The sequence below is a fragment of the Canis lupus genome, chromosome 5 (genome assembly GCF_048164855.1).
Source record: "Canis lupus baileyi chromosome 5, mCanLup2.hap1, whole genome shotgun sequence".
In the NCBI taxonomy this organism is placed as follows: Eukaryota; Metazoa; Chordata; class Mammalia; order Carnivora; family Canidae; genus Canis; species Canis lupus.
In genome coordinates, this window is record NC_132842.1 from 24881973 (window position 1) to 24909853 (window position 27881).

At 38.9% G+C, this 27881-nt stretch overlaps 1 protein-coding gene across 3 annotated transcripts; it reads right to left on the minus strand.

The window, feature by feature from the left end:
- Positions 1-1649: 1649 nt before the first annotated feature.
- Positions 1650-27831, minus strand: SEC61A2 (SEC61 translocon subunit alpha 2). 3 transcript variants are annotated; one of them, XM_072825822.1, is made up of 12 exons: positions 27729-27831; positions 25535-25602; positions 24283-24348; positions 19295-19373; positions 15041-15172; positions 14807-14916; positions 9468-9621; positions 8341-8501; positions 7838-8035; positions 5838-6029; positions 5082-5158; positions 1650-2755 (listed from the first exon to the last, which is right to left on the minus strand). In XM_072825822.1, the coding sequence occupies exons 1-12, from the start codon at positions 27733-27735 to the stop codon at positions 2569-2571; spliced, it is 1431 nt and encodes a 476-aa protein (XP_072681923.1). In that variant the 5' UTR covers positions 27736-27831; the 3' UTR covers positions 1650-2568. The 3 variants fall into 3 exon arrangements, with proteins under 3 accessions (XP_072681923.1, XP_072681921.1, XP_072681922.1); XM_072825820.1 differs by lacking the exon at positions 27729-27831 and adding an exon at positions 27093-27144; XM_072825821.1 differs by lacking the exons at positions 7838-8035; positions 27729-27831 and adding an exon at positions 27093-27144.
- Between the last annotated feature and the right edge of the window lie 50 nt (positions 27832-27881).

The window sequence follows — 27881 nt, forward strand, 5'->3', positions numbered from 1 at the left end:
AGTTCCTAATACCAGATCCATTTACATGGCTGCGGGTGGGGGGCATCACTGTCTTGGTTTTAAACCATGAATGTAGCCAGCAAGTTCCAGAAACCCAATACAACCACCTTAGAGTGGAGGACAGGAGGGCACTGTTTCCACTTCCTGCCATGCCTAAAGCCCGGTCATCCAGAAGGTCTCCCAGTGTCCTGGGCCATTTTCACATCTTTTGGCTGAGCTCGGCCCGTGTTGACTTCTGTGGTCTCCAGCAGCTCCAGAACTATCACCCTGCAGGTAAGCACTCAGCGGAAGTCTCAGGGTGATGCTCCGTGGCCAGCCCAAAGTCCTTTGTCCAGCCCTGGCTTTAGGCTCTTCGAACCACATAAAACCAGGATGCTAATGCCAAAAATGCTGTACTACAGTTCATTTGTCTACAGGGTCACTGTGTATTCAGTGTGTATCACTGTTTTCATCTCTGTATCCACAGGTGTTTTTGTGAGCAAAAATACAACATCTATTAGACTTCCTAGACAAAGGGGGAAGCTGTGTTTGGAACTGGAGAACTGTCTAGATCAGGTCTACTTTAAATATTGCAAATATTGGTACCCAACCACTTGCTCTAATAGTAGCCTTCCCCTGTGCCCCTAACCCTTTAGAAAAGAAAAAAAAAATCCTGTTTTTAATCATAGGCATCATGATTCTCCAGAGATCTTACTCCTCCTCCCTGAGCTCTCCAAAGACCGACTTCTCTAATCTCCCTTGTTACTGCCCTCCTTCACAGTCGAGACACGGAAGGCAATGGGAAATATACAGATTCAGGCACAGTCTCCAGACTAGCTCTTCCAAAGCCGCTCCGCACAGGAGTTGAGGAACCGACTCTTAAATGTTGGTGCAGGGGAGGTCTTCATAACCCCTACCTGTCCTTTCTGCCCTTTTCTCCCCCTAAGAGTGCAAATTAGAAGTGACCGCTCAATTGTAGAACGGACCCCCAATGCCACTTATATTAACCTTTCAACATCAAAGGCTGTACTTGGGCAGTTTGAGAGCTGGCAGTCTGGAGGTTTCCCTGGGCTGGCCCTGTTAACTTATCAGCATTTAAAAGTTGAAAGGTTTCCTATAAGAAACTTTGTTTCTACCTTCTCTTGGGGGAAAAAAAATGTATGCATATATCCTAATGCCACTGGATCCATGTGTCTATGGTAACAGTGGCCCGAGGCCCTGCGATGTCCTGCCGGTTACCACTGTCCTGTCCTGCCGGCCGCCACTGCATCTGCCCACCTGTCGTCATCGTTGGGTTGTGATCCTGACCTGAGTAAGATGTACTTCCTGCGCTAAGAAAGGAAACACTGGAAACCTTTACTTCTGAAAAGGAACTTCAAAGATTAAGTTTGGTTTCTGTGGACACTGGGCACAAACTTTCTGCTGTTTCAGATGGAGGCTGGATGTTATCTGAGACAGTTTTCCTGTTCTTTTCAGTGTCCATCGCATAACTGAGCAGCTTTTAAGTTGGTCCCTGTTCCTGAGCAATTTCAAGATCAAACCCAAAACTGTAATTCCATTGGACCTGTGACCACAGACCTCTCAGGATGGGTTTTGTATGATTAGATGAACCTATAATCTTAGAAATCATTTAGTATCCGATTTTATTTTTCCAACACAAACTGAAACCGTTTTATTAAATAAAAGTTTATTTTCTACTATTGACACTCATGTTGCTGCTGTAAAGTACAACAACATACACAAATTGCTAGCATGAATTACTCATTGTTCGCCCCCACTGAACTACAGACATTGCTTGAGAATTAGATCTTTGCTTTAGGGATTTAAAAAAAAAAAAGAAACTGGGCCATCAGATCTGGAAAGCGTGTTCTCCAGCGATGTGTCGATGTGTTGGAATTCAAAGGCATAGCCAATACAGTAAAACAGCATGGACTGCTGTCACTGGGAAGAAAGGAATGAAAATGGGGCGGGGGGGGGGGGGGGGGCGGGCGGGGACCACACACAAGCAGTTGTTCCTGAACAGCTGGAACTGAAGCTCGATGTTGCCCACGTGGGCTGAGTGGCAGCTGAGGGGACCAGTCGGGGGAGTGGACGGAGAGGGAGGGTGGGAACGTGGATACGAGGAGTTAAAAAAGTATAAAAAGTTAATTATATCTAAAATACAGATTAGATAGAAATGTTCCAGAACTCATTAAATAAGCTCAAAAATACTGGAAAGTGGCAATTTGAACTACATTTATTTTTAAACAAGTGGGGGGGAATAGTGAGTGTTCTGAATGTTGTGTGCAAAACTGATCCACGTCACCATCTCACCGGCACGGCTGAACAGGGCAAGGCGGGAACACTGGTTTCCAGCATCATGGGCGACACTACAAGTACGTTTGTGAATGAATACTGTAAACTTTAGTTTTAAGGCAGCTGGTACTAATGCTGCACACAGGCTTAGCTCGGGGCCCATTGCACAAATGGGACGGTGAGCACTGGGAAACAAGAAACTGAGGGAAGAAAAGGAGAATCGCGTTATTGGACAAAAACAATGTGCCAAAATTCTTCTCCCTTTCACACACACAAGAAGAAATATTGGAACATTTAGAAAAACAAAGCACCCATCCCACCAACTTCAGCCTGTTCCTTGACAAAAATTTCAAAATACTGATAAATAATCGTGACGGCGAGCAGGATGCCAGTGCCGGAGCCAATGGCCCCCAGGAAGTCGGCCAACACGGACAGGGCGCCGATGCACAGGCCGCCGAACGCTGCCGCCGTGGGGATGTACCTGCAACACAGAGCCGTCGGTCGGCGGGGCGCGCACACGGCCGCGGGGCAGACTGACCAGGCCAAGACAGGCTGCTGGTTTCCAGAAGCCAGTAAACAGCCCAGAGAAGCCATACAGGATTTTTTTTTTTTTTTTTTTTTTTAAATAGCAGGAGGTTAGAATCCTCGACAGGAAAAGGAAAAAAAAAAAAAAAAAGAATCCTCGACAAGTTGAAGATGAAAATATTTACTATTTTAAATAGGTCGTCTGTAGCTCAGTCTTGTAGATGAAGAGTAAATTCCAAAATGCTTTCTAAGTATCAAATTTATATGTGATAAGATGTGAATGATCCTCTTCACAGTCTTGGCTGCATGTTAGAATCACCTGGAGCATTGCTAAAAATAATGGGATTGTATTTAAAATACTCCAAAAAAGAAGGGAAAAAAAGCCGGGGGGAGATGATGGATGAACGGGAAGAGCAGAATGAGGCTGGGTACCTGGAGGTTCGTTCTACGACTCTGCTATCTATGTTCTAAATAAGTAAAGTTTCATAAAAATACAAGTGCCTTTTCAAGCAATGGTTCTGGAACAACAGGACATCCACATGCACAAAAAGATATCTGGACCCTTCTCTCACACTAAACAAAAAAGCTGCTGCGAGCAGATCACAGACTTGAATGTAAGAGCCGAGACTCCTAATGGAAAACAAGAATGAATCTTTATGACCTCGGGTGAGGCAATGGTTTCTTAGATAAACACTAAAAGCAGCACAAAGCAACCAAGAGAAACTGAACTTCATCAAAATTAGTAACTTGTGCATCAAAAGAGACTAAGAAAGTGAAAAGACAACCCATAGAATGGCAACAAAATATAAATCATAAACCTGAGAAGGGGTCTATCCAAAATATTTGTTTTTTGAAACTTACAAAAGACAACACAATTAAAAATGAGCAAAAGATCTGAAAAGACTGGGGCTCAAACTCACGACCCTGAGATCAAGAGTTGCGCATTCTTCTCCAAAGAAGATTCACAAATAGCTAATAAAACACATGAAAAAGTACCCAACGTCATTACTCAGCAGGGAAAAGCAAATCAAAACCACAGTGAGCTCCCGCTTCATACCCACATAGTGGCTGTAATGAGAAAGCAGGAACTGTGCAAGGACGCGCAGCAATGGCGAGCCACACTGCTCGTGGGACGCAGACCGGTGCAGCCACTCTGGAGGAGAGTCTGGTAGCTTCCTCAACACATTAAACCAGCATCACTGTACCACCCAACTATTCCTGCAGGACTGAAAACATATGTCCACACAAAATATGCACAAGTATGTCCTTAACAGCATCATTCCTCATAGAAACTGGAAACAACCAAAATCTCCACCAACTGATCAATGGATAAACAAATGAGCTGTCGTACATCCATTTAATGGAGTATTATTCATAAGTAATGGATGAACCCTGAAAACTTCATGCTAAGTGAAAAAAGCTATTTACAAAAGATGTCAAGTCCGTTTATATGAAATGTCCAGAAGAGGCAAATCTGTAGAGATCAAAAGTAAGAAGTAGGCTCAGGGATGGGAAGGTGCGATAGGAATGGGGAGTAACCAAGAGTTACAAGGTTTCTCTCCGGGTGATGAAAATGTTTTTGGTTTCTTTTTTAAGGTTTTTTTTTTTTTTTTTTTGGTTTTTAAGGGGTTTTTTTTGTTGTTGTAGTTGTTGTTATTGTTTTAATAATCTATAGACCCAACGTGGGGCTCAAACTCACAACCCCACTCTTGTGATCAAGAGTTGCACATTCTTTTGACTGAGCCAAACAGATGCTCCAGTGACAAAGATGTTTTTAAAATTACATTGTAATGATTACACATTCTGAATATACTAAAGAACACTAAACCATATACTTCAAATGAGTGAGTTACATGGTATGAATTATAACACAGTAGAGAGGTTATCAAAAAACAGACTAATGGAAGGATTGACCCAAGACCAAATAAATCACAAGTTGTAGAGGTGGAGTATCAGTACTTTTTGAAAGCTCCCAGGTGATTTTATGTGCAGCCAGACAACGAGGATCTCCACTCAAGAATATTTTAATACTGGGCTGAGCAGTGAAGGGAACACAATTTCAATTTTAAAAATCATTTAGATGTCAATTTTGATGGAGAACAATTTTAGAGAACAATTCAGTATTTTGTTAAATTTTAGTTCTTCTATGTGAAGCAGAAGAAAAATGCTTCATGTTCAAATAGGATAACATTTGACAATAAATTAAAGGTTGAAAAACCAAATATATTTGTACTATACACATACACACACATACTCACACAGATTAGATCTCATGACCTTACCTATTAAGCTCATGAACCATGGAGGTATCTCTGTGGCCCCTCATTACCATTTGCTGTTCTTTAAGCTGCTTAGCTACCTGCCAAGAGAAAAAGCAACTTTTAAAATCAAACTATAAATATTTCACTTTACTACCTACCAGGTTCTGTGTGAAGTACTTCCCACACACTACTAAATAAAATACGAGAGCCCTGAGGTAGGCAGGCACTGTCCTATCCTCTCCATTACACCTGAGGCTCAAGGCTGCACACCACCTAGTACCCACACATTAAACAATTGTTTCTCAATCTTTTTTTTTTTAATCTACCACCTCCCTAAACAGAAATTAAATACTAAGGAGTAAGAGTTTGTTGGGTAGGGTTCAGCCTTGGAGGGTGACAAACCATTGTAAAACTCTTAAGAATTTTTCCACCTTCCAGAAACCAGTTTTTAACCCTCTAGGGATCATTATTAAGAATGTATGACTTAGTGCAGCCCGGGTGGCTCAGCGGTTTAGCGCCGCCTTCAGCCCAGGGCCTGATCCTGGAGACCCAGGATGGAGTCCCATGTCCAGCTCCCTGCAGGGAGCCTGCTTCTCCCTCTGCCTGTGTCTCTGCCTCTCTCTCTCCCTCTCTCTCTGTGTGTCTCATGAATAAATAAATAAAATCTTCAAAAAAAAAAAAAAGTATGACTTAAAAGTTTAAATTACAAAAGTAAGAGTGTTTCAATTACCATTTTGAAATTAAAAACGTTTATTTTCAAATATAACAAATACTTACATCTTTAGCAGAGGAACCAGACACCTCTATCCATGTCTTAGAAAAGAATGCACATGATCCCAACATGAAGATGATATAAACCACCACATGGACAGGATCCTCAAATATGGCGCCCATGGACTCAGGAGGAGAAAGATAGTAACAAAGGCCTCCCACAGGGTAAGAACGAGCAGGTCCTCCCCCACTAACATCCTACAGAACAAGAATAAAAAGGATAGATGGTGAATCCAAGAGGTCAAGATACATTTTTATGACTTTTCAAACTCCTCAAAAATTACAAATCTTTAAGCTCAAAGCACCTACAGCTAACGATTCCATGTAACTTAGACTGACTTTTGTGTCTAATGTCTTCACTCCTCCAAAATTGTATAGTGAGCATGTATTATATAAAGGACATTGTGAATGTATTAACAAAAGAGTGATTTTTTTAAAAGCCAACATTAAAATACACCTACAAAAAAATCTTCCCTCTCTTCTTAAAGACAGGAATATAATTACATTTACAGTCAATCTCTGATTACATTTAGAATCAAACTGCACTGTAGAAGAGTATACAACATATTCTTTAACTTCAAAAAATTCTATGAAGAATACAATCAACTGAAATACTGACAAATGACTAACAACTCACTGCCTAAGCTTTATAGGTTTGTATAAGAAGTAATTTTTTAATATTTAAAATAGGATTTTTATCCAGATAAACATTCAAGAATTTTTACAGTAACAGAACTAGGAACAGTGTAAGTTTTGGGGTGGGAGGGATAGAACAGCAGTTTCTGGCTGCAATAATTAAAGTGTCTGGTTCCTGAATATACATTTCAGTATCATTTATTTACTGTGCCCCCAGAATCACTAATCCCCAATCAAGAGCATTATTTATAGATAATTCAATTTCCAGTAATTCTTATTAAAAAGGAACTTAGTTAAGATCACAACACAACCTATACAAGACCACAAAATGCATTTATTGCTATGAAATTATTACAGTAATAATTACTAATGGATTATTAGCTTACAAGGGGAGGGACCACATCTTCCCTCATCACAGGTAGTCACGTTTCCGTTACATGATTGGAAAAAGAGTACTATGGATAAAGGGAATCCTATTTCCTTCAACTAACACTCAAGAGTTACTGTCTTATCCTCTTAAACTTAAAAAAAAAAAAAAAAGACCTTTAGTAGAAGAAAGTTAGGTCATGTAACTTACAATGAAACAGGCAGCATATTAAGATAAATGCATAGAATAAACACTGTACTTCAGAAATAAGGACTATAAAAATAGCTGGTGAAATTCAAATTGTACAATTATGTACTCTATAAAAGAATAAAGGATCATAGTCTCTTTTAATTTTATGGTTTTAAGGAGGAAAAATAGCTCCTGGGTCATATGACAGAACTTAAACCAGGTAAAATTCAATCCGACAAGAACTCACACTTCAGTAACAACGTGGCTGGACTGCTCTGGAAGAAGCTATGATGACAGGATCTATAAAGGGAAGTCAGAAAGTGCTGGATTCTATTTCTAGTAACTCTCTTCTCTCTCCAGTCTAGTAATCACATGCCTATCTCTAGCCCAGTTAATCACAACTAGTTTATTGCCACTCGAGCCATGAAAAATGGGGCAAAGCAGGAGATCTCAGCACCCCACATATAATCAGCAAAGAGCTTCTTTAAAAAAAATATTCTAGACAACAGCTGAATAAGATACCAAAACAGGGAACCACTTTCATGAGAACCACTGTGATTTTAACCTTAAGGGCCTCAAATGAGATGTGAAAATGCTCTCAACAGTAAATTAATACAAAGTACCTGGCCCACCTTAGTTTTACAACATTTATCAATCTTTCTAAATGAATGATAAACTCTGCTACAGGTAAGTGAATCTGAAAACGTTACAGCAACGGCTTCCATTATGGCTCATCTCTTTCAGTTAAAAATACAACCACGAAATGCAAATTACAGTAAATTTGAATGCTTAGAATAAATAACAAAATACTCACAGCCCACTGTCCTAGTAAATTTACTAAAAAGTTGCCACTAAATCGAACAGACAGCATCTGGGAAATAACATACAGGTTTGACACTAAGGCCGACTGGAGAATAATGGGAATGTTCGAGGTATAGAAGAGCTTGATGGGATAGCTACTGTACTGTCCTCGATACCGGGCCGACTTGATGGGCAAGTCAACACGAAATCCCTAGAAAATGAAAATGAAGAGGAAGTAAGGGTAACTGCACATCTCAAGTAATGAACACAGATGACAAGCAGAACAATACAGGGGGAGTGGGAGAAGCAACACTGGCATTTCTCCTTCCACACAGAACTCCTGTTCTGTGCCATCACCACTAATATCTCACACCTTAGAGTCTAAGGAATAGAATCATTTGCTTGACTAGATTCCGTAACACTGGTTAAATACGGACATTTCAAATGGAATTCTTTTCTTTGAAAGCAAAAGAAAAATCCATATCCCTCTGACTTCAGTGAAGCAAGTATACGTACCTGAAAATATATAACGACGGCAAACACAAAAACCGTAGCAATGAGGTTCATGAGATTGGGTAAGTTCTGACGATAGAAGGCCTCCCTTAAAGCTCGGACCTTGTCTGTCCTGGTGGCCAGTAAATGAAAGAGCGCTATGACTGCACCCTCAAACTCGGTACCTGATAAATTAAGAGAGAAATTGACTGTAAACTCTTTACCCAAAATTGTCTCAAAGCTCAAACAAATACCCTTGAAACTCCAGTACATGGCAGAAAATCGGAGTCAAAATCACTCATCAATGTTTACTTTACGATACAACCATGTGCGGAGCTTCTAAAAATATTTACATCATGGAAGCAAATGAATCTTTTTTTGCACAAATCTCAAGTTTTCTCAAGACACTATTCTTGATGAAAACAGCCAAAGTAGAATAAACCTAAGCAAGTATTTAGGTTGTAATGATTTGCCTCCCCTTTACTGTAGGGAAGGGAAAGGAGTATTTTTAGGGAGGGGGGTAAAGCAGCAGCAAAGCAGAATAAAGATGTCAGAATCAAAAGATACACGTTACTCTATCGAGCTTGTTTTTAAGAAAACTAATAAACCATCATTGCTCTTTTCTTAAGGCTGGGGTCATTCTAGACGTTAACCGTTATGAATCTTGGATGGCATTTGAGACAAATGGAGATGGGGAAGGGGAAAGACAGATGAAGTATTTCAAAATTTAGTTGCCGTTACCAAGCCAAGTAGAATAGCAGCAAAAGTATTCATGCTCCCTGATGGTACAGTAAATAATAGTGTTTTCATTCGAAAAATCTTAATCCACTACCTTTTTATTCCCCTGGGAATGTGGAAATCGGACAAATCAATGACTTCTGCGGCAATGGCTTAAGCAAGTGATATTTTAAAAAGCTGTTTTGCAACCACTGAAATTTTCAACAAGCAGAGGCTAAAATGTAGCTGTTATTCTTTGTGAAGTAATATTTCATACTCCACAAATCTCTGCTGCTGAACTCTTGAGCAATCCGCAGCGGTTGGCCCCTGGGACAGCAAGCAGGATGCCTACAGGCCTGTCCTGCTCTGTGATGGGTTACTTTCCAGCACACATCCAGCAAAACTCGTGCAGTTGCAGTCACTGTGCAATGTACCTCTGCCAGTGTTAATAGTAGTGGGACTAAAGGCCTTCCAGACAATGGTTTCACAGATGTTGGTGGCAATAAAGAGGGAAATACCAGACCCCAAGCCGTAACCCTTCTGTAGCAGCTCATCTAACAGCAGCACAATCAAACCAGCAACAAACAACTGTGGGGAAAGAAATGCAAGTAAGCTGAAGCAAGAATAAACTCAAGGAAGGGGACGATGAACACCATTGACTACTTTCAAAAAGCATGGGCATTTTTCATATTAAAACCTGATTGTTGCAATAGCACCGTTATGACTCTCAGCACCTCTTTAACCCCACCTTAGTGAGAAGTCACTTCTGGAGATCAGGGGGGTGGAAACATTGTTACTTTAGGAAGCAGACATTTCAACCTTTACAGCATGTTGATAAACCACCTGGATAGTTTCCCTTACAATGTTTAAACAAGACCGATTGAAAAAAGCACACTGAAAACAAAAATGTTCAAACTTGTTGAATTTAGGACAGCAAGAAACTGAAAATGTTCCAAGTAGTTCCAAATAAGTGAAAGACTAAATGAAGTATGGTATAATAACAAGACACAATTATATGCTACCACTGAACGAAAAGTATGTGAAATTTATTTTTAAGATATTATATGTAATATTTTATATATTACATATACAGTTACCATTGAACAACACAGGTTTGACCTACCCAGACTTTTTGTTTATAGATACACTGCAGTACTATCAGTGTATTTTCTCTTCCTTACAATTTTCTTAACATCTTTTCTCTAGCTTATGACAGTGTATAAACACAGTATATAATATACAAAATATCCGTTAATCGACTATTTACATTATTGGAAGGCTTCAGGTAAATAGCAGACTTAGTTACGTTTTGAGGGAGTCAAAAGTTACATGCAGTTTTCAACTGTGGGGGGAGGGGTCAGCACCCCAATCCTTGTGCTGTTCAAGGGTCAACTGTAATATATAGAGAATAAGCCAAAAAGAGCACAAATTAATAGGAGCAGAGATTATAATGTAAGAAGTGCCCTCCGTACATAAAGTGACAAAGACTGAATGTAAATTTGAAGACAAGGATTTGCCAGGTCCTTAACCTTACCCCTTTTTACAAAATGAAAGCATACTGACTTTAATTTATGTGAAATTGAAAATTCTTAATTTTCTTCTTGGAGAAGACATTTCCATAAAAGCATGCATCAATTAAAAAGAACTCCTGGCCTTGCAAGTAGTGACCTCTAGTCACTTCAGTAACCTAATCAAGAGGGAAAGAAAAGATGCTACTATACCTTCAACCTCACACCTGTCCCCATTTTAAGAACCCCATCCTACCAAAGTGAGGAAATGCCACTTCCATTCTTCCCAGCTCTGAAGACTCCCACCCCATTGCTTACTCAGTTTACCCAACATGCCCCATTACAAAAGAGAGCAAACAAACTACAGTACACCATTTCAAGCATGCTTACCTTCCACGGTGTTTTTTTTTTTTTTTTCCTTAACTGTCATTTCAGTAGTTGTACAGAGCCTAAATTGTCTATTTACAGTCTTAATTTGATTTTCAAAGGATTGGAAAAAGAGTACAATTCTTCAAACTTCTAAGAGTGCTCATGAATCCTTTACTGTTTGAAAACCAAGTTTAACACTTTGACAAGATAAAACAGAAGTTAGGACTTACTACTGAGATTTTATATTGATCACAATTATGTAATAAGTAAATAAATACTCCCAATCAGAAACCAACCCTGTGCATGGAATAAGAGCTGTCCATAAACTATTAGCCCGCCAAAAAGTATGATCAGGGGCTTCTGATTAAATGACCTGTCTAGAGTCATAAAGTCATTCTGAAACACCTGTGATTTTCCAAACCCCCTGTTCAGACCAATGACCATCAGACCACAGAGTGATTCATGTATGTCTGGTGGAAATCAAACTCATTTTTTTTCTAACTAGAGAAAGAAATTACAAAGAAGCCGAAATGAGAAATGTTCTCTATAATCAAAAGAATAAGATAAAAGCTACTAAAAAGCATGTGAACTACACCTCTAAGGATGGGGCGGGGGGGGGGGGGGGGGCGGTGAGAAACCAGGAAGTCACAGCATCTCGTTGACTACAACAGTGATGGAAACTGAATGCTAACTGGATGCTCTTGTGGAATATACCATACATATAAATCTCTAAATTAGGCATAAAAATTACTCTTTACATTTCAACTCTGCTTTGCATTCGCACAGTTTGACAAAACAATACTTACCTTTTCTATATGCCAAGCACATATTTTCTACTCTGGGATTTTAATCAAGACCCATCATTTAAGATTTCAAATCTTACTAGTTGAAAGACATGATCACGTGAATGAAACAAGAATAATTAATGTGAGAAATACCTTACCTAACAGCATGCAAACAGTTTTCAAAATCTATGTTTCTAGGCGAAACACACTGATCCAATCATCTCTCTTCAGTGTATCCACATATTTTCAATGTTAGCAATGCCTTAAAAGACATGCTACCCACCTATGATCAAACACATTTCTCTATACATTAACACTGAAAAAATTAACCACAAGTATTCGTCTAACAGAATTTATATGTTAAAAAAAAAGTATACATCCACTTATTTCATTTCTGAATACAACTATTTTTAGACTTCTTATCCTGGGGGAAAAAATTAAAATACCTTAACTCCATTTTATCTCCAATTCAAATTTGTAATGACTCCACAGAAGTCAATGCTTTAACCCAGAACTGATCAGATGAGGTTCTTTAAGAATCCAAAAATATCCTTACTAAAATACTAGAAAAATCATACTAGAGCATAATGTTCTAAGAGTTAGGTACCGATCCTGAGTGTCTTCAAGATCAGGGTTATTCTGAACTACAGGTTGCATAAAGCAAAGGCTATAAAGAAACAAAATAAGACAATCGATATGTCAGTGTCTCAACAATGCCAGAAGCACATGGAGAGATCCTAAGCACAGAAAGATCCAAGTCAGTTTTCAGAGGATTTTCTCTCCCGAGCCACTGCAACACTTCTTCCTCTAACTCTCAAAGATTATAAATTTGCCAATCAGGCTTTTTAAAATGGAGAAATAACGACGTTACTCTAAAGACTTCTACCTTATACCCAAATTGGGACCTCACTAGGGCTCAGAAACCTACCATGAAAATTCTCACGTGGTCAAAAGAAAATATTTCCATCTAGTTAGAAGAGCTCTCCCTGTTGTTAATGACACCAATAAATACTTGAACAACCTAATTCTCCTTGGTCTGAATAATAACTCTGTTCACGATTTGAATTTGCTGCCTATATGAGGTTTCTCATTAAAAAAGAAGGGTCAATCATACCACTCTGAAATGGTCCTATCTCTCTATGTATATATTAGTAAGTTGGTATTTTAGTTTTACTTAAAAATATTTTTTCTGGGATCCCTGGGTGGCGCAGCGGTTTGGCGCCTGCCTTTGGCCCAGGGCGCGATCCTGGAGACCCGGGATCGAATCCCACATCGGGCTCCTGGTGCATGGAGCCTGCTTCTCCCTCTGCCTGTGTCTCTGCCTCTCTTTCTCTCTGTGTGACTATCATAAATAAATAAAAATTTAAAAAAAAAAAAAAAATATTTTTTCTGAAATTAATGCTGTGACCATTAAAAAAAAAAAACAAAAAACCTTCCTAAAAGAATCCTAATTCCACAGAGGGAGCAAGAATAGGCATTTCCAAAATAACCAGGACTATTTTATATATATATGTGTATATATATGTGTATATATATGTGTGTGTGTATATATGTGTGTGTGTGTGTGTATATATGTATGTGTGTGTGTGTGTGTGTGTGTATATATATATATCTATTCTTGTATTACTTCTCTAAATGATTTTTATGGAATGTACATTAGAAAAGTATCTTCTGGGATCCCTGGGTGGCGCAGCAGTTTAGCGCCTGCCTTTGGCCCAGGGCGCGATCCTGGAGACCCAGGATCGAATCCCACGTCGGGCTCCCGGTGCATGGAGCCTGCTTCTCCCTCTGCCTATGTCTCTGCCTCTCTCTCTCTCTCTCTCTCTCTGTGTGTGACTATCACAAATAAACAAAAATTAAAAAAAAAAAAAAAAAGAATGGGGATCCCTGGGTGGCGCAGCGGTTTGGCGCCTGCCTTTGGCCCAGGGTGCGATCCTGGAGACCCGGGATCGAATCCCACGTCGGGCTCCCGGTGCATGGAGCCTGCTTCTCCCTCTGCCTGTGTCTCTGCCTCTCTCTCTCTCTCTCTCTCTCTCTCCCCCCCCATGTGACTATCATAAATAATAAAAAATAAAAATAAATAAATAAATAAAAAAGAAAAAAAAAAAAAAAGAAAAGTATCTTCTAAACTTGACACACTTTGAGATACTAGTAAAGGATAACTATGTTGGCCTTTAAAAGTTCAATTCCAAAGGGTCTATTTAAAAATCCATGGAATATATATGTATATAGGTTCATGTATTTTACTAGGTGTGAGATATTATTTGTGATGCCATTATTTTGTGTACCACTAAAAAAAAAAAAATACTGTCAATTAAACTGTGACAATAGCTTTTCACAAAGTTGTTTTGTTTTCTACTTATAAGAAAAGTTATTTTAGACTGAAACACAGATTTTATCATCTAGGCTGTTCTGCCTTTGTGTACACAGAGTGACTGTTCCATAACAAGTCATAGACTTCTGCAGACATTTTAAATAGCAGCTAATCTCAAAAACATTTTACATTAACAATTCCCATAAACAATTGATGCAACAAACATCCGAATAGCTCTAACCAGCTGACACACATATGCAGACGAAGACTACTATCATGATTGCTGCCTGGCTGACAGCAACTGTAGAGCACTACCAGCTATAAGAAAACACATCCAGGGGCCATCTGGGTGGTTCAGTCCCTTATGGGCCATCTGGGTGGTCAGTCCCTTATGATCTCAGGGTCCTGGGATCAAGCCCCGAGGCAGGCTCCTGCTCAGCAGGGAATCTGCTTCTCCCTCTCCTCTTGCCCCTCCCCCTGCTCCTGCTTTCTCTCACCCACAAATAAAAAATCTTAAAAAAAGAAAAAAATCCTGATTTTAGATACATCAAAAAGTAAAAAATGTGCATCTCAGAACCAATGAAGTACAGCTAATCTATAATTCTTTATACCATGCAGCTATGAAGCTATTATAAATTTTAACTTTTATATCAACATAATTTATACATGTCACTTCAACAATCAAAATCTTATAATTAAATAATGCAAAAGTAAGAAAATTAATATATCACCTAAAGAATTGTTAGAAAAAAGGGATCAAACTGTTTTATCTGCAGATGAAAAATTGGATTTCTTACCTGAATAATGATAAGGAGACAGATGCCAGCACCCATTTCAGCAGGATCCCCATACATGCCCGTCATGACATACACAATGGCTTGCCCAATGGTAATGATCATACCAAATACTGACAAAAATTGGGGGAAAAGGAGTACATACTTACAACCAAAGACAAAAAAAGACTAGAAAAATATCTTTGCCACAAAATTCTCAAATTTGGAAAAGACTCTTTAATTGTATTAATAGCTCACGTTTCTGGGCTCCATTGAATAGAGCTCTATCTTTGGGTGTATCTCCAACTTCAATGATTTTGGCTCCTGCTAACAACTGCATAATCAAACCAGATGTTACAATTGGGGAGATACCCAATTCCATTAAAGTTCCTGTAAAAGAGAAGGAAAAAAGTAAATAATCTTTACTATACCCAGTGCAGATTAGTTAACAAGTGTTGCAATCCTTAACAATGTCTACTGAAACACATTCTCAAATGTTTAAAGGCAGATTTTCATTCTTTAAACATTATTAATTAACACATTTATTTCCTTTATTAACACAACTTTGCAACAATTCATTGAATCAAAATTACTATCCCCAAAAAAGGTAAATTTCTGTAAACTCTAAACTTAAAATGTTAAAGAAATCCAAAATTTTTACACAAATCATGATTTTTTAAAACTTACATTGGATTTTATTTTAATGCAAAATAAGAAATTACATACCAAGCCTGAAAATTAAATATCAAGTTAATAAAAAATGATGTTTAAAAATATTTGTGACTCTTCTAATTTAAAATCTAAAATGACACAGAGTCATCCAAATCAATATAGAACATTTAGTGGCATATAAAATGTTCATGACATAGCAAAATAAAAAATTACGAAAACAGTATTACAGTTTGATGCCAGTTAGTTTAATACTAAATGGAAAAACAGTTTCCTGATATTTTAGTGTGGCTGTCAAAATATGGTTATTTTTACCCATTGAGATTATGGATAATTTCTATTTTCTTCTTTTTGCCTCTCAAGGTTTTCTTTAGAGAAAACACATATGGTACTTATAGAGAAAAATAAAACCAAACACGCCAAGTGTGCAAGGCAACGTGTATAACAAAGTAATTCTATATAATCAAGAATGTTCTCACTGGTCATTCTGTCATAACACAACCTTAAGTCCCAGCTTTTATAAATGTTGAAAAGGTGCCCTTGATATGAGAAAAGATTCCATCCTAGGATGATTCATGTCTTCTCAAATATTTCTTCAACAGGTAACAATCAGTAGAAAGAAATAAAGGCCCAATGTATAGAAAATTTAACCATAAGAAACAAAATGACAAAAATACTAGGAGTGAGCATGCCTATCATCTTGGAAAAGAAAAAGCCTTCCTAAGCATGACAATAACCTAGAACCCACAATGAAAAAGGTAGATGCTAGGGTTAGCTACAACTATGAGAATTCCAAGTGGCAAAATACTGCACAAGTTTTTTTTTTTTTTTTTAAGGTGGCTTTAATAAAAGTTAAAAGAAAATTACTTGAACACAAATGACAGAGTTCATATCTCCAATTTGGAAAGAGTTCTTACAACTCAATTTAAAATGAACAAATCAATAGGAAAAAATGTTAAAAAGGAAAATGAGCTGGGATCCCGGGGTGGCTCAGCGGTTTAGCGCCTGCCTTCCACCCAGGGCGTGATCCTGCAGTCCTGGGATCGAGTCCCACGTCAGGCTCCCTGCATGGAGCCTGCTTCTCCCTCTGCCTGTGTCTCTGCCTCTCTCTTGATCTGTGTCTCATGAATAAATAACATCTTTAAAATTAAAAATAAAAAAAGGAAAAATAGCTAACACAGTATGGCTGCTCCCAATGACACTCAGGAAATACTGACCGTACAGGAGGGGACCTTAAACTCTAACCAAACCTGGTGTAAATTCTGTAATTTGGAATTTTGAGCTAAGAACCAAAGAACCCAGGAATTTTGGGAGCTAAATCTCAAAGAAAAGGAAATCCCTGCTGCTGATCTAAAGCTGGCCTGGATCTCTCTCCCAGCCCAGGCTTAGCTGTCCTATCTCCTCTATAGATTCCAAAACATAACAGGTATACTTCTTTCTTTCTCCTTTTTTTTTTTTTCCAAGATTTTATTTATTCATTCATGAGAGACACACAGAGAGAGAGAGAGAGAGAGAGAGAGAGAGAGAGAGAGAGGCAGAGACACAGACAGAGGGAGAAGCAGGCTCCATGCAGGGAGCCCAACATGGGACTCAATCCCGGGACTCCAGGATCACCACCTGGGCTGAAGGCGGCGCTAAACCGCTGAGCCACCTGGGCTGCCCAACAGGTATCTTTCTAATAAATTCCATTTTTGTGTTTAAATTAGTCAGTAATTTTCTCTTATTTAAAACAGGTCCACTCAGAAAAAATTCAAATATCCAATAAAGGGATAAAATGATGTTCAAGCTCGCCCGTATATAAAGAACTATAAAATAAATAAGATACCAATTTTTACCTGTTCAATTTTCAAAGACTAAAGGACTAATAATATCCACTGTTGGAAGAAAAATGTCATTCTCATATACAGCTGGTGAGTGTATAAAATAATAATCTTTTAAAAGATAATTTAGCATTATCTATCAAAAATTTAGGTGAATATTATATTGCAAAGTGAAGCTTCTAGAAATTAATTCTATTAAAAAATTATAATAGATAGTATTACAGTGAAAGCATTCAGGGTAGCACTGATTATGATACAAAATTGGGGAAAAAACTAAATGTGTGACATAAGAGGACCCTAGTGGCCTGGAATCACACTTGAAGTACACTCCTTGCTTTGTCTTTTTTTTTTTTTTTCTTTGCTTTGTCTTTAAGCCTTTTATGATCTGGCTCTTGGACTCATCTGTAACATCATGTCCTACCTCATTACTCCTTTCCTTATTTCCTTCTAACCATACTGACCCCTCATCAGTCCCTGAACACATTAAACATCTTGGGGCCTTGGCACAGGCTATTCCGTAGAATGTTCCTCCCTCAGATCTTCACATGGCCTTCTTTCTCATGTCCTACAGGTTTCTGCTCCAATGTCCCTCCCCTCGCCCTAAATGTACTTTGTGTGGAGGCTATTTCCTCAAATAGAATAACATAAACTCCAGGCAACAGGGACATGGTCTTGATCACTGTTCTAATCTCAGCACTTAGCACAACGCTTGCCCCACAGTAAGAACTCAAAAAATACGTGAATGATTAAATAATGCATGGCATATCCATATAATGGAACATGTATGGCTGTTAAATGAAATAACTCATCCAAAAAATTAAGTAAACATACTAAGTAGTAGAATAGTCACGTAGTTTATCTCATTTTTTTAGTTTAAAAACAAAAAACAAAAAACACACAGTTGACCCTGGAACAATGTAGAGGTTAGAAACACTGACCTCCTATGCAATAAAAAATCCACGTATAACTTTGGACTCCCCTAAGCCAAAAACTTTACTAATAGCGTACTGTTGACTGGAATCCTTACCGATGACATAGACAATTACCACAGGTTGTATGTTATGTAAGTTTTATATACTATATTCTTGTAATTAAGTAAGCTAGAAAATAAAATGTTATGAAAAATGTCCTAAGGAAAATACATTTATAGCACTACACTGTTTTTTTTTTTTTAAAGTCCACATATAAGTGGACCCACACAGTTCAACCCAGGTTGTTCAAGGGTCAACTAAACATAAATTTATTTTTATTTTATTTTTTTATTATTTTTTTTTCTAAATATAAATTTATATACATGAATGTATATGCAGAGAAAAGGTCTGGTTATTCACCAAACTATTATCTTCTTCCCAGGAGTTACCCCTGAGATGCAACACTTGTATTTTCAGGTTTATATAAAACTGTATACAAATTTTGGTGCATTTTTTAATGATTAATCAGTATTTTAAAAATTACCAACAAAACCCCTCATGATCCAGGCCCTCCTATCTCTTTAGCCACTGCCTCACGCACAAGTGCTTTTAGCTCAGGCCGCCCTCTGCCTTCAGTCCACAACCTGAACTCCAATGCAAATGCTATTCTGGTACTGTCCCCTCAGAACTGCAGATTGGGGTCTTTCAGTCCCACAGGAAACCCAAGGACAGACTTCAAAGGGTCCATGACTCTCCAAAAGTATTGTGCAAAATCTGTGTATCTGAATTTTTTCTTGGGAGAGTACAAATAAATTTAATAGAGTCTCAAAGAAAATATGACCCATAAAGGGATGGAGGATCAAAGCTCCAGACGGCGCTATCACTCCATTTTCTGTTGTACATCTATACTCTGTACATATTTCTATTATTACAATATATACAGAGAGTTTTGTAAGTATTTACATGTTGGTCTCTTCTCCTAGGCAACGAGTTTCTTTTACCATATGCTCCCCACCCCTGTAGACATCAAAATAGTTATTTCTACATTTTCACATCTATTTGATGTCAGTACTAATGCCTAGTATGGAGGCAAAAAAAAAAAAAGTACATACCTCTGTTGGATGCAAGAATAACTCTCATCCAATAGAAAGGATCTGCAGAATCTGATGACATGATTCCAAATAGTGGTATCTATAATATTACATAAAACAGTTTATTAAAATGCATTGAATTAACTTAATTCAAACTTCAATTACTTAATATTTGCAACACTGTAAAAAAAAAAAAAGAGCACTACTTCTCGTGTTCTGTAACCCTAAAAGGAAAGTTTTTGAACAAAAATTAAAATAATAGAAATCACTATAGCAATCTACTAGTAAACACACCTATCAGGATGATTTGTTGCACAATAGCATGAATACACATATCACTACTGAAATTTATGCTTAAAAATAGCTAAGATGGTAGATTTCATTTTTTTTTTAGAATTAAAAAAAATACCCCTATCAGTAAGTAATAGGATATATCTACCCAGTCATAGGAAAAATTTTGCTAAGCTAAGGGCAACCAATGACAGCCACACTCCAAATATAAGTCTGAAGGATAGATAGATAGATAGATAGATAGATAGATAGATAGATAGATGAATATTACACAGCCACTGAAAATTATAAAGAATCTTGTAACAGCATAAAGAAGTGCTTATGTTTAACACTAAGTATGATACTGTGGTTCTCAACCTGGGGCAATTCCACCCCTCAGCAGCCACCTGGCAATACCCGAAGACATTTTTGGTTGTTACAACAATCCTGGTGAGGCAGGATGCATGGGTATTTTATGTGTACCCTAACGCTGCTAACACTCTTCAGCTAATGTGAGAGACAAGGAGAAAGGAGGTTATGTATGAAAACTAATTAACACAACAGGACAGTCCACATCACAATATTCCCTAACTGGGAGAGAGGTCAATCAGTCAAATTACGTTACTTAATTGCAGCTGATAGAGATAGCCATTACCTCCATAATTAAGTGATGTGTGGAACAACGAACAAGAAAAAGTCAGCCAACCACCCTAAGTAACGGCATTCCTTCCTCTCCTGTAGTCAACAGGATTATTAAACTCAGTGTCTGGTTTTATTCCTCTCAGTAATATCCACAGCTACAGGTTACGTACAACAGTAGTTGGGCACAACTCCCCAATGCGTAAGAAACCACACTTTTTAAAACACATAAAATTGCAGACACTAACAAGAATGAAAAAAGCTAAGGAAAAACAGGGCACCACGGTGGCTCAGTCGATTGAACATCCGACTCAATCTCAGCTCAGGTCCTGAGATCAACTCAGGATCGTGAGTTCAAGCCCAGCACTGGGTTCCAGGCTCCGTATGGAGACTATTTAAAAAAATAAAAAATAAATTTAATTTTAAAAAGCTAAGGAAAACAATGAGTAAAACAACCAAAAAAGAAAAAGGATCATGAACTTGAAGCACTGGTGGTCACGGAGGCCAGAAAACTGCAGACAACTGAGGAGCAGAGAGCCCAGCACTGAGCTGCTCCCACCATCACCACAGGAAGGCAGTCGAATGCTGACAATTCCCACGACCTGAAGGAGAGCAGGCTGTACAGATACCCTTATCTTTCAGCCTCCTCTGATTGGAAGGGAGTAGAAATGGCAGCTGGGAAGAAACAGATGGGTGACAGAGGGCCAGGGTGCGGTGGGGATAAGGGAGGGATCTGAGGTCAGGAGTGGAATGGAGCCCTCCTCAGTCACCTGGTGAGAACCACCCAGGGAGCATTTACTGCACTTGTCACAGCTTATCTCACCTCCCACCATTCCCTGGGGCTAAAGAAAACTGGGTGAGATAGGAGACCCCCCAAACCCTTTACCTGCAGTGGGGAGGGGAAAATAAACCTGCCTGAGATTCAGTGGAAAGAAATCACCAGCACTGGGGAGAACTGCCTAAGCAGGAGAAAGACATAAAAAAAAAACCAGCTTGGCAACTATGCAATTATACTGCAGGGGAAAAAATAACCAAAGTAACAAAAATGCATACATTAATTTATTGCATGAAACAGTCATGAGAAATACCACTTTTTGAGCAACACAGTTCCTATGGTTCTAGGGTTCTAACAGCCAAGCTTAACATATTTACTACCCAGCCCTTTACAGAACAATGTTCACTCATCCTTGGATTAGAAGATTCAATATTGTCAAGAAGCTAATTTTCTCTAAATTCATCCATAAATTCAAAGCAATATAAATCATAATCCCGGTAAGCCTTCTCAGAGAAACTGACAAGCTGATTCTAAAATCTATACAGAAATATGAAGAACCTAGAATAACCAAAAACCATTTCAAAAAGAAAAAACAAAGTGGGAGGACTTTTACGACCTGATTACAGGACTTAATTCAAACCTATGGTAATCAAACGGTGTAACCATAACCATGGAATATACATCAATGGAACAGAACAGAGTACAAAAATATATCCACGCTTACACGGTTAATTGATTTTCAACAAAGATCCCAAGGTAATTCAATGAGAAAGGAGAGCCTTCTCAACAACTGGCTAACCATACAGAAAAAAATGAACCCAGGCTTACTTACTCCATATACAAAAATTAACCTGGAATAGACCACAGACCAAAACATACAAGCTGAGACTAAATATTTAGGACAGAGAGAAAATCTTCACAACTTTAAAATAATCAAAAAAATAAAAAATAAAAAAATAAAATAATCAAAAATTTCTTAGATAGGAAACAAAAACCATGAATCATCAAAGAAAAGACACATTAAACTTCTTCAAAATGAAAAGAATTTTGCTCTTCACAAGACATTAAGGAAATGAAAAGGCAAGCCACAGACTAGGAAAACATATTCACAGTACATGTATCTGACAAAGGACCTGTATTCAGAAAATATTTTAAAATACATATAATTCAGGGTGCCTGGGTGGCTCAGTTGGTTAGGCATCTGCCTTCAGCTCAGATCATGATCCCAGGGGCCTGGGATGGAGCCCCCAAGTTAAGCCCTCTGCTCAGCGGGGAGTCTGCTTCTCCCTCTCCCTCTGTCCCCCCCCCTCCCCCCCCATGAGTGCTCTCTCTCTCTCAAATAAATAAATAAAAACCTTTTTTAAAAAGCTTATGATTCAATGTAACAATATGATTTTTTAATGGGCAAAAGATTTGAAAAAACTTCACAGAAAATAAACAAATGCCCTATAAGTACATGAAAATGTTGTTGAATATCATTTACCAGGGAAATGCATATTAAAATGTCAATGTCATTTATCAAGGTGATGCAGATTAAAACCACACCCATTAGAATGACTAATATTAAAATGCTCAGTAATACAAAGGGCAGGCCAGGATGGGGAGTAACGGGAACTCCAATACATGACTGGTGAAAATATAAAATGGACAACCACTTAGAAAGAAGTTTGACATCTTCTAAAGCTGAACCTGTAATTATCATACACCCCAGCAATTCTACGCCTAGGTATTCACCAATGAGAAATTGAAACAAATATTCACAGAAAATCTTGCCCAAGAACTTTTGCAGCAACTTTATCAAAACCAAAATTTGCAAACAACTCAAACGTCCAACAAGTGAATAAATGAACAAATTGTGTAGAGTCATCCAATAGAACACTCCTCAGAAATAGAAAGGGATGAATTACTGCTCTACCAAACACATGGATGAATCTCAAAATGCTGATGATGAAGCCAGAATAATACTGTATGATTCCACTTAGATGAAATTCTAAAAAAAACAAATCAAATTATAGGAACAGAAAGCAGATCAGTGCTTGCCTGACACTGGGGGTGAGGTGGGGACTAAGACATTACACAGAACTTTCTGGAGTGACAGATGTTCTGTATCCACTGAGGTAGTAGATATGTGGGTGTATACATTTGTCAAAACCCTTCAAAATGTACACTTAAAAAATAAGTGTATTTTACGATACATAAATTATACCTTTATAAAGCTGGAGTTTTTTATGGAGGGGAGGGGAATTTCTAAGATGTTAAAAGTAGGTGGTAAAAATATGGATGATTATTCTTTTTTCTCACTACTTTTCTGTACTTAAAAAAAAAATTCTCTCTCCCTGACCACCCAAAACTATTTTAAACCAAGTACAGTAGTAATATATCTTAATGACCAAATCATCTCACTCTTCAAAAAAAAAGTATTTGGCTTTTCCCAGACTATGGACTTAATCTGCTCTACTGCTTCCTAATATTATTTTTTATACTTCCTTACATGTATTTCAATAGCTTTTCAAAATCCTCAAAAACCTTGCATCCAAATCATCTAGTTTAATCCTCACAACAATCCTGTAACAAGGATATGTCACTTTTTATCCTCATTTTGTGAACTTAATCTCGCAAATGTTAATAAAAAGCATCACTGAATTTTATCTATTTATAAATACAGTATATCACTGGAATTCCAGAATGTGACTTTTTGGGATTTTAAAATTAACACATGCTATTTACAACATGATTAAAGGCCTACGAAACAGAAAATATATTTGCAATGTCTCGGTCAAAGGTTTAACATTTTTCCATATAAAAAATCTATCTGAAATCAATACCAAAAGTATCTCAAGAAAAGTGGCTAAAGATCATTAATCGCACACTAAGAGAAAAAAAAGAAAAAAATGTTCAAACCCACTAATAAAAAAAAAATTCACAGTAGGACAAGATAATCATTTTTGCTATCAACTCAGATTAAAAATAACAATGCTCAAAATAATTCAGGATATTTATTATTTTAACTAAAATAAATTTCTTGGGCACGAGGGTGGCCCGGTCGGTTAAGCATCTGCCTCTGGCTCAGGTCTTGATCCCACCCTAGGATTGAGCCCTGTATTGGGCTCCCCGCTCAGGAGGGAGCCTGCTTCTCCCTCCTCTGCCCTTCCCCTCCTCTACCCCCACACCCCCAACCGAGCTCATTTTCTCTCAGGGGCACTCTCTCTCTCTCAAATGAATAAATAAAATCTAAATAAATAAATAGATAAAATTTCTCAAATTGTAACCAATCAAAACCCTCACATAACAGCATAAACATTGAATTAATATTTTGGTTACATACCTGACAACATACTAAGAAAATGAAGAGAGTTATGGCAGTCCATAGTACCTTTTCTCTAAACTGGATCTGTACAACAAAATAAAGATGATCAATCAAAACCAAGAAATAACAAATACAAAGAAAATTCCACATTAAAGCATAACTAACATTCTGCATCACAACATGCTTCTATTATTTACCACTAAGATATTCTCACCTCGTTAGTAACAGCTAAAGCAAACAGCTCAACTTTTCAAACATAACCTTCTTTACTTTTCCAAGTATTAAGTAAATTAAACAGAGGCAGGCCTCATCACACTATACTATGTTGACTGAAACCAAAAAGGATGAAAAAGCAAAACACGGATCCAATATGCGCGGATTTCAGTTAACATAACATTGTGCAGAGCTGGGACTGCCCGTAATAATATTATATGAATATTTCATGAGATATGGAAAGTGAGAGCTTCTTGGGATGCCTAACATGTAACTGGAACAACTATTTTTGAAACCTAAAAGCAATAAAAAGAAAGAAAGAAAGAAAGAAAGAAAGAAAGAAAGAAAGAAAGAAAGAAAGAAAGAAAGAAAGAAAGAAAGAAAGAAAGAAAGAAAGAGGAAGAAAGACACTTCTAGATAAAACAATAAGTTTAACAAAAGTTTTACTTATCTCTTCCTATACGCACCTATTCCTGTTAGTTTTGTGAGATATCAAAAGCACAAAAGAGGACTGTCTAGGAACTGGCCAGTTTGGGATTAACAATATTCCTGAATTTAAATACCTGAGCTCCAAAAGTGCACAATGACAGAAGAATAATTTGATTCAGTCACATTTTTTTATGAATGCATTGTGATTTTTCTTTGTATTGAATGATCAAGAAATGGGAGGTATATACTTGCACAATTGTAATTCATTTCTGTCAAACAGTTGCACTTCTCATAAGTGACCTGGCTCTGGGGGTCACCGCACTGAGTCATTCATAGTGCGGTGGGTCACCAGAGACAGGGCAATATTGTCTCTTATGTAACACACAGGCCAAAGAGACGCTTGGTTTGGAAATGTCCCAACTTAAAGAACAGGCATTCTTAAAACCAGAAGATAATCTATCTAAACTGGTCTATACTAGTTTTACTTACTTTGTGCCTCTTGCAAGGAGGAGCAGGTAATATTTCTCCAAATACACCAGAAAAGAGTTGGGGACAATAAATCAATCTTACTAGGTCAGTAGAATAAATCACTTAGCTAGCCTCTATATTACCAAAATGTTATACTTACTTTCCTTTCAGGTTTCTGAATTTCTGGTAGAACTGCACAGAAAGGTTTGATAACTTCTAAAAATTTGACTGTTAAAAATAAATAAATAAAAGAATTTCTCTGTTACAAAGTCTTTAAAAAGAGATGTACCTTTTTATAGAAACAAATACAAATGTTCTCTAACTTTTAATGGTAATTCATCCCGTTCCTACCTCCAAAAGTAATCCTAGTGCTCTCCATTTCAAATATTGTATCAGGGAAAAAAGGTAATTTAAGGGACAAAAGAATCCAAAAGGTTTAAGGGTTTAGTCAGTAGAAGCAAATACAAATATCCTTTTACCATGATTTTGCTTCCCCATGCGTGTGTCCAGCCCTTTTATATATACAGAAAAGGAATAATTCAATGAGCATCACTACTTAGGAAAAAAAAAAAAAGCAAATGCAGGCTACTACATTACCCACATGACAACGCACCCTAGAAGAAAATAAAACATATCCAGAGAAATACAGGAGGAAAGTACAACAGGAAATGGGCCGAAACTGCAGAACTGGCTTAATTTAGGCCGAAAGATAGCTGAAATGCCTGAGAAAGATCACAGAATCATCTTCCACATAGATAGCTTTTTTTTTTTTTTTTAACTATACAATCTCTACATCATTTAAGTCAACATTTCGCTGCTTGGTTGCTCTCCCACATGATGATCTCAAAGTACTTGTGTATGTACAATATCCAGCCCAGCAGAACGTGACCATTACATTTCATGAGAAAGTACTGCTTTCCCAGATTAACTCATTCGACATAAAAGCAAGACAAACCAAGGTTCTTTAAGGATAGACACTATCTTCTGGCATAGCTTACGTCAACTCCTGCCAAAGAACTGGAGAATGAAGATATTCCCTCTGCCTTTGCCAGCGTCTGTAACGTGCAGACACACAAGGCGGCACAACCAGCTGTGAGTTACCTTCCCCTACAGACCCTGGATCCTGTATACTAACGTCACGAAATGGATTTAAAATTGACCTGAGTAAAAAATAAATAAATAAAATAAAATAAAATAGGCCTGAGTAATTAATTACACTTGCACAGTTAGCCAAAAGCGGACTATATAATCTCATGAAACTTCTCAAAATGATAAGTCACTGATGTTTGACAGAAGAATTGAGAAATCCCCACGGGCAGAGATATTCATCGTCCAAGTACCATTTTGGACTATTTGGAAAGTAACCCTGAATCACGGAAGTATTCTTCTCTGATGCAAAACAAGTTGTCAATCACACATCAAGGAAACTTCCTGGACTCCTCGTCCCCTTTTGCATCCCACCTCAATCCAGACCACCCTCCCGGATTTCGTGGCGTTTTGCGATCATCCGTGTTGGGAGAGTTCACGTGCAAGCCGTGCTTCTCGTCGGCCGCTTGTCTATTCTTGTGCTGCAGAATTTCACCGATTATACTGCAAATTCAAGGTCAGGGGTCCCCCCCCCCTTCCTTTCTAAACGTCCACTAGTTGGCCAGTGGGTGCACCGCTCAGGTTTGCACCGCTCAGGTTTTGCAGGTTAGGTTGTGCAAAATCCTACCTACTTTTGGAGGTAGGGATGTTGGATGAACGCAAACCCATGCATCCAACAAACAGCTCCTCGGCTAGGCCAGTGCACAGGTGAACGCCTGTGGCTGCGGTGTGGGGGAGCCGGCCCCCCAAGACGCCCGGGATGCAAGGCCTCGTCCCCGAGGCTCAGACAACCTTACACACGGTGGGTTTTCAGCCAACGCTACAGAAGAACTGAAATGAACATTTTAGGGAAAACGCGACGCTGCCAATCGCACTTCTTTCCTCCCCTAAATGATGCCGCGCATCACTTTAAAAAAAACAAAAATCCAACAAGTCAGAGCGCTGAGGGCACCATCTCCACGGACGCGCCAAGGAAGGGCGACGCGGGAGCGAACACACGAGCTCACAAGCTCCTGGGGAAGCGCGAAGCGGTCTCGCCCCCGCCCCCACCGCCGCGGCCTTCCGTCCCGGGCCGCGCTCCTCGCCGCCCAGCGGAGCGACCCCGGCCTCCGGGACCCCCGGCCTCCCGGCCCCGGCCCCGGCCCCGGCCCCGCCGCCGCCGCCGCCGCCCCGGGCCAGGCCGCAGCGCCCGAGGAGCCTCGGCGGGGGACCCGGCGGCGCCCGCCCCACCGCCCGCAGCCCGGCGGGACCGCGCCGCCGCTACTCACTGCCCATGGCGGCGGCCCGGAGGGGCTCGGCGGCCTCGGCGCGGCCTTCGCTCCCGTCCCGCGGCTCGGGTCTCGCCGCCCGCTCCCGACGCGCTCCGGGCCGGCCCCGCGCAGGCCCCGCCCCGGGCCACGTGACCGCGCGCCCGCCCCCGG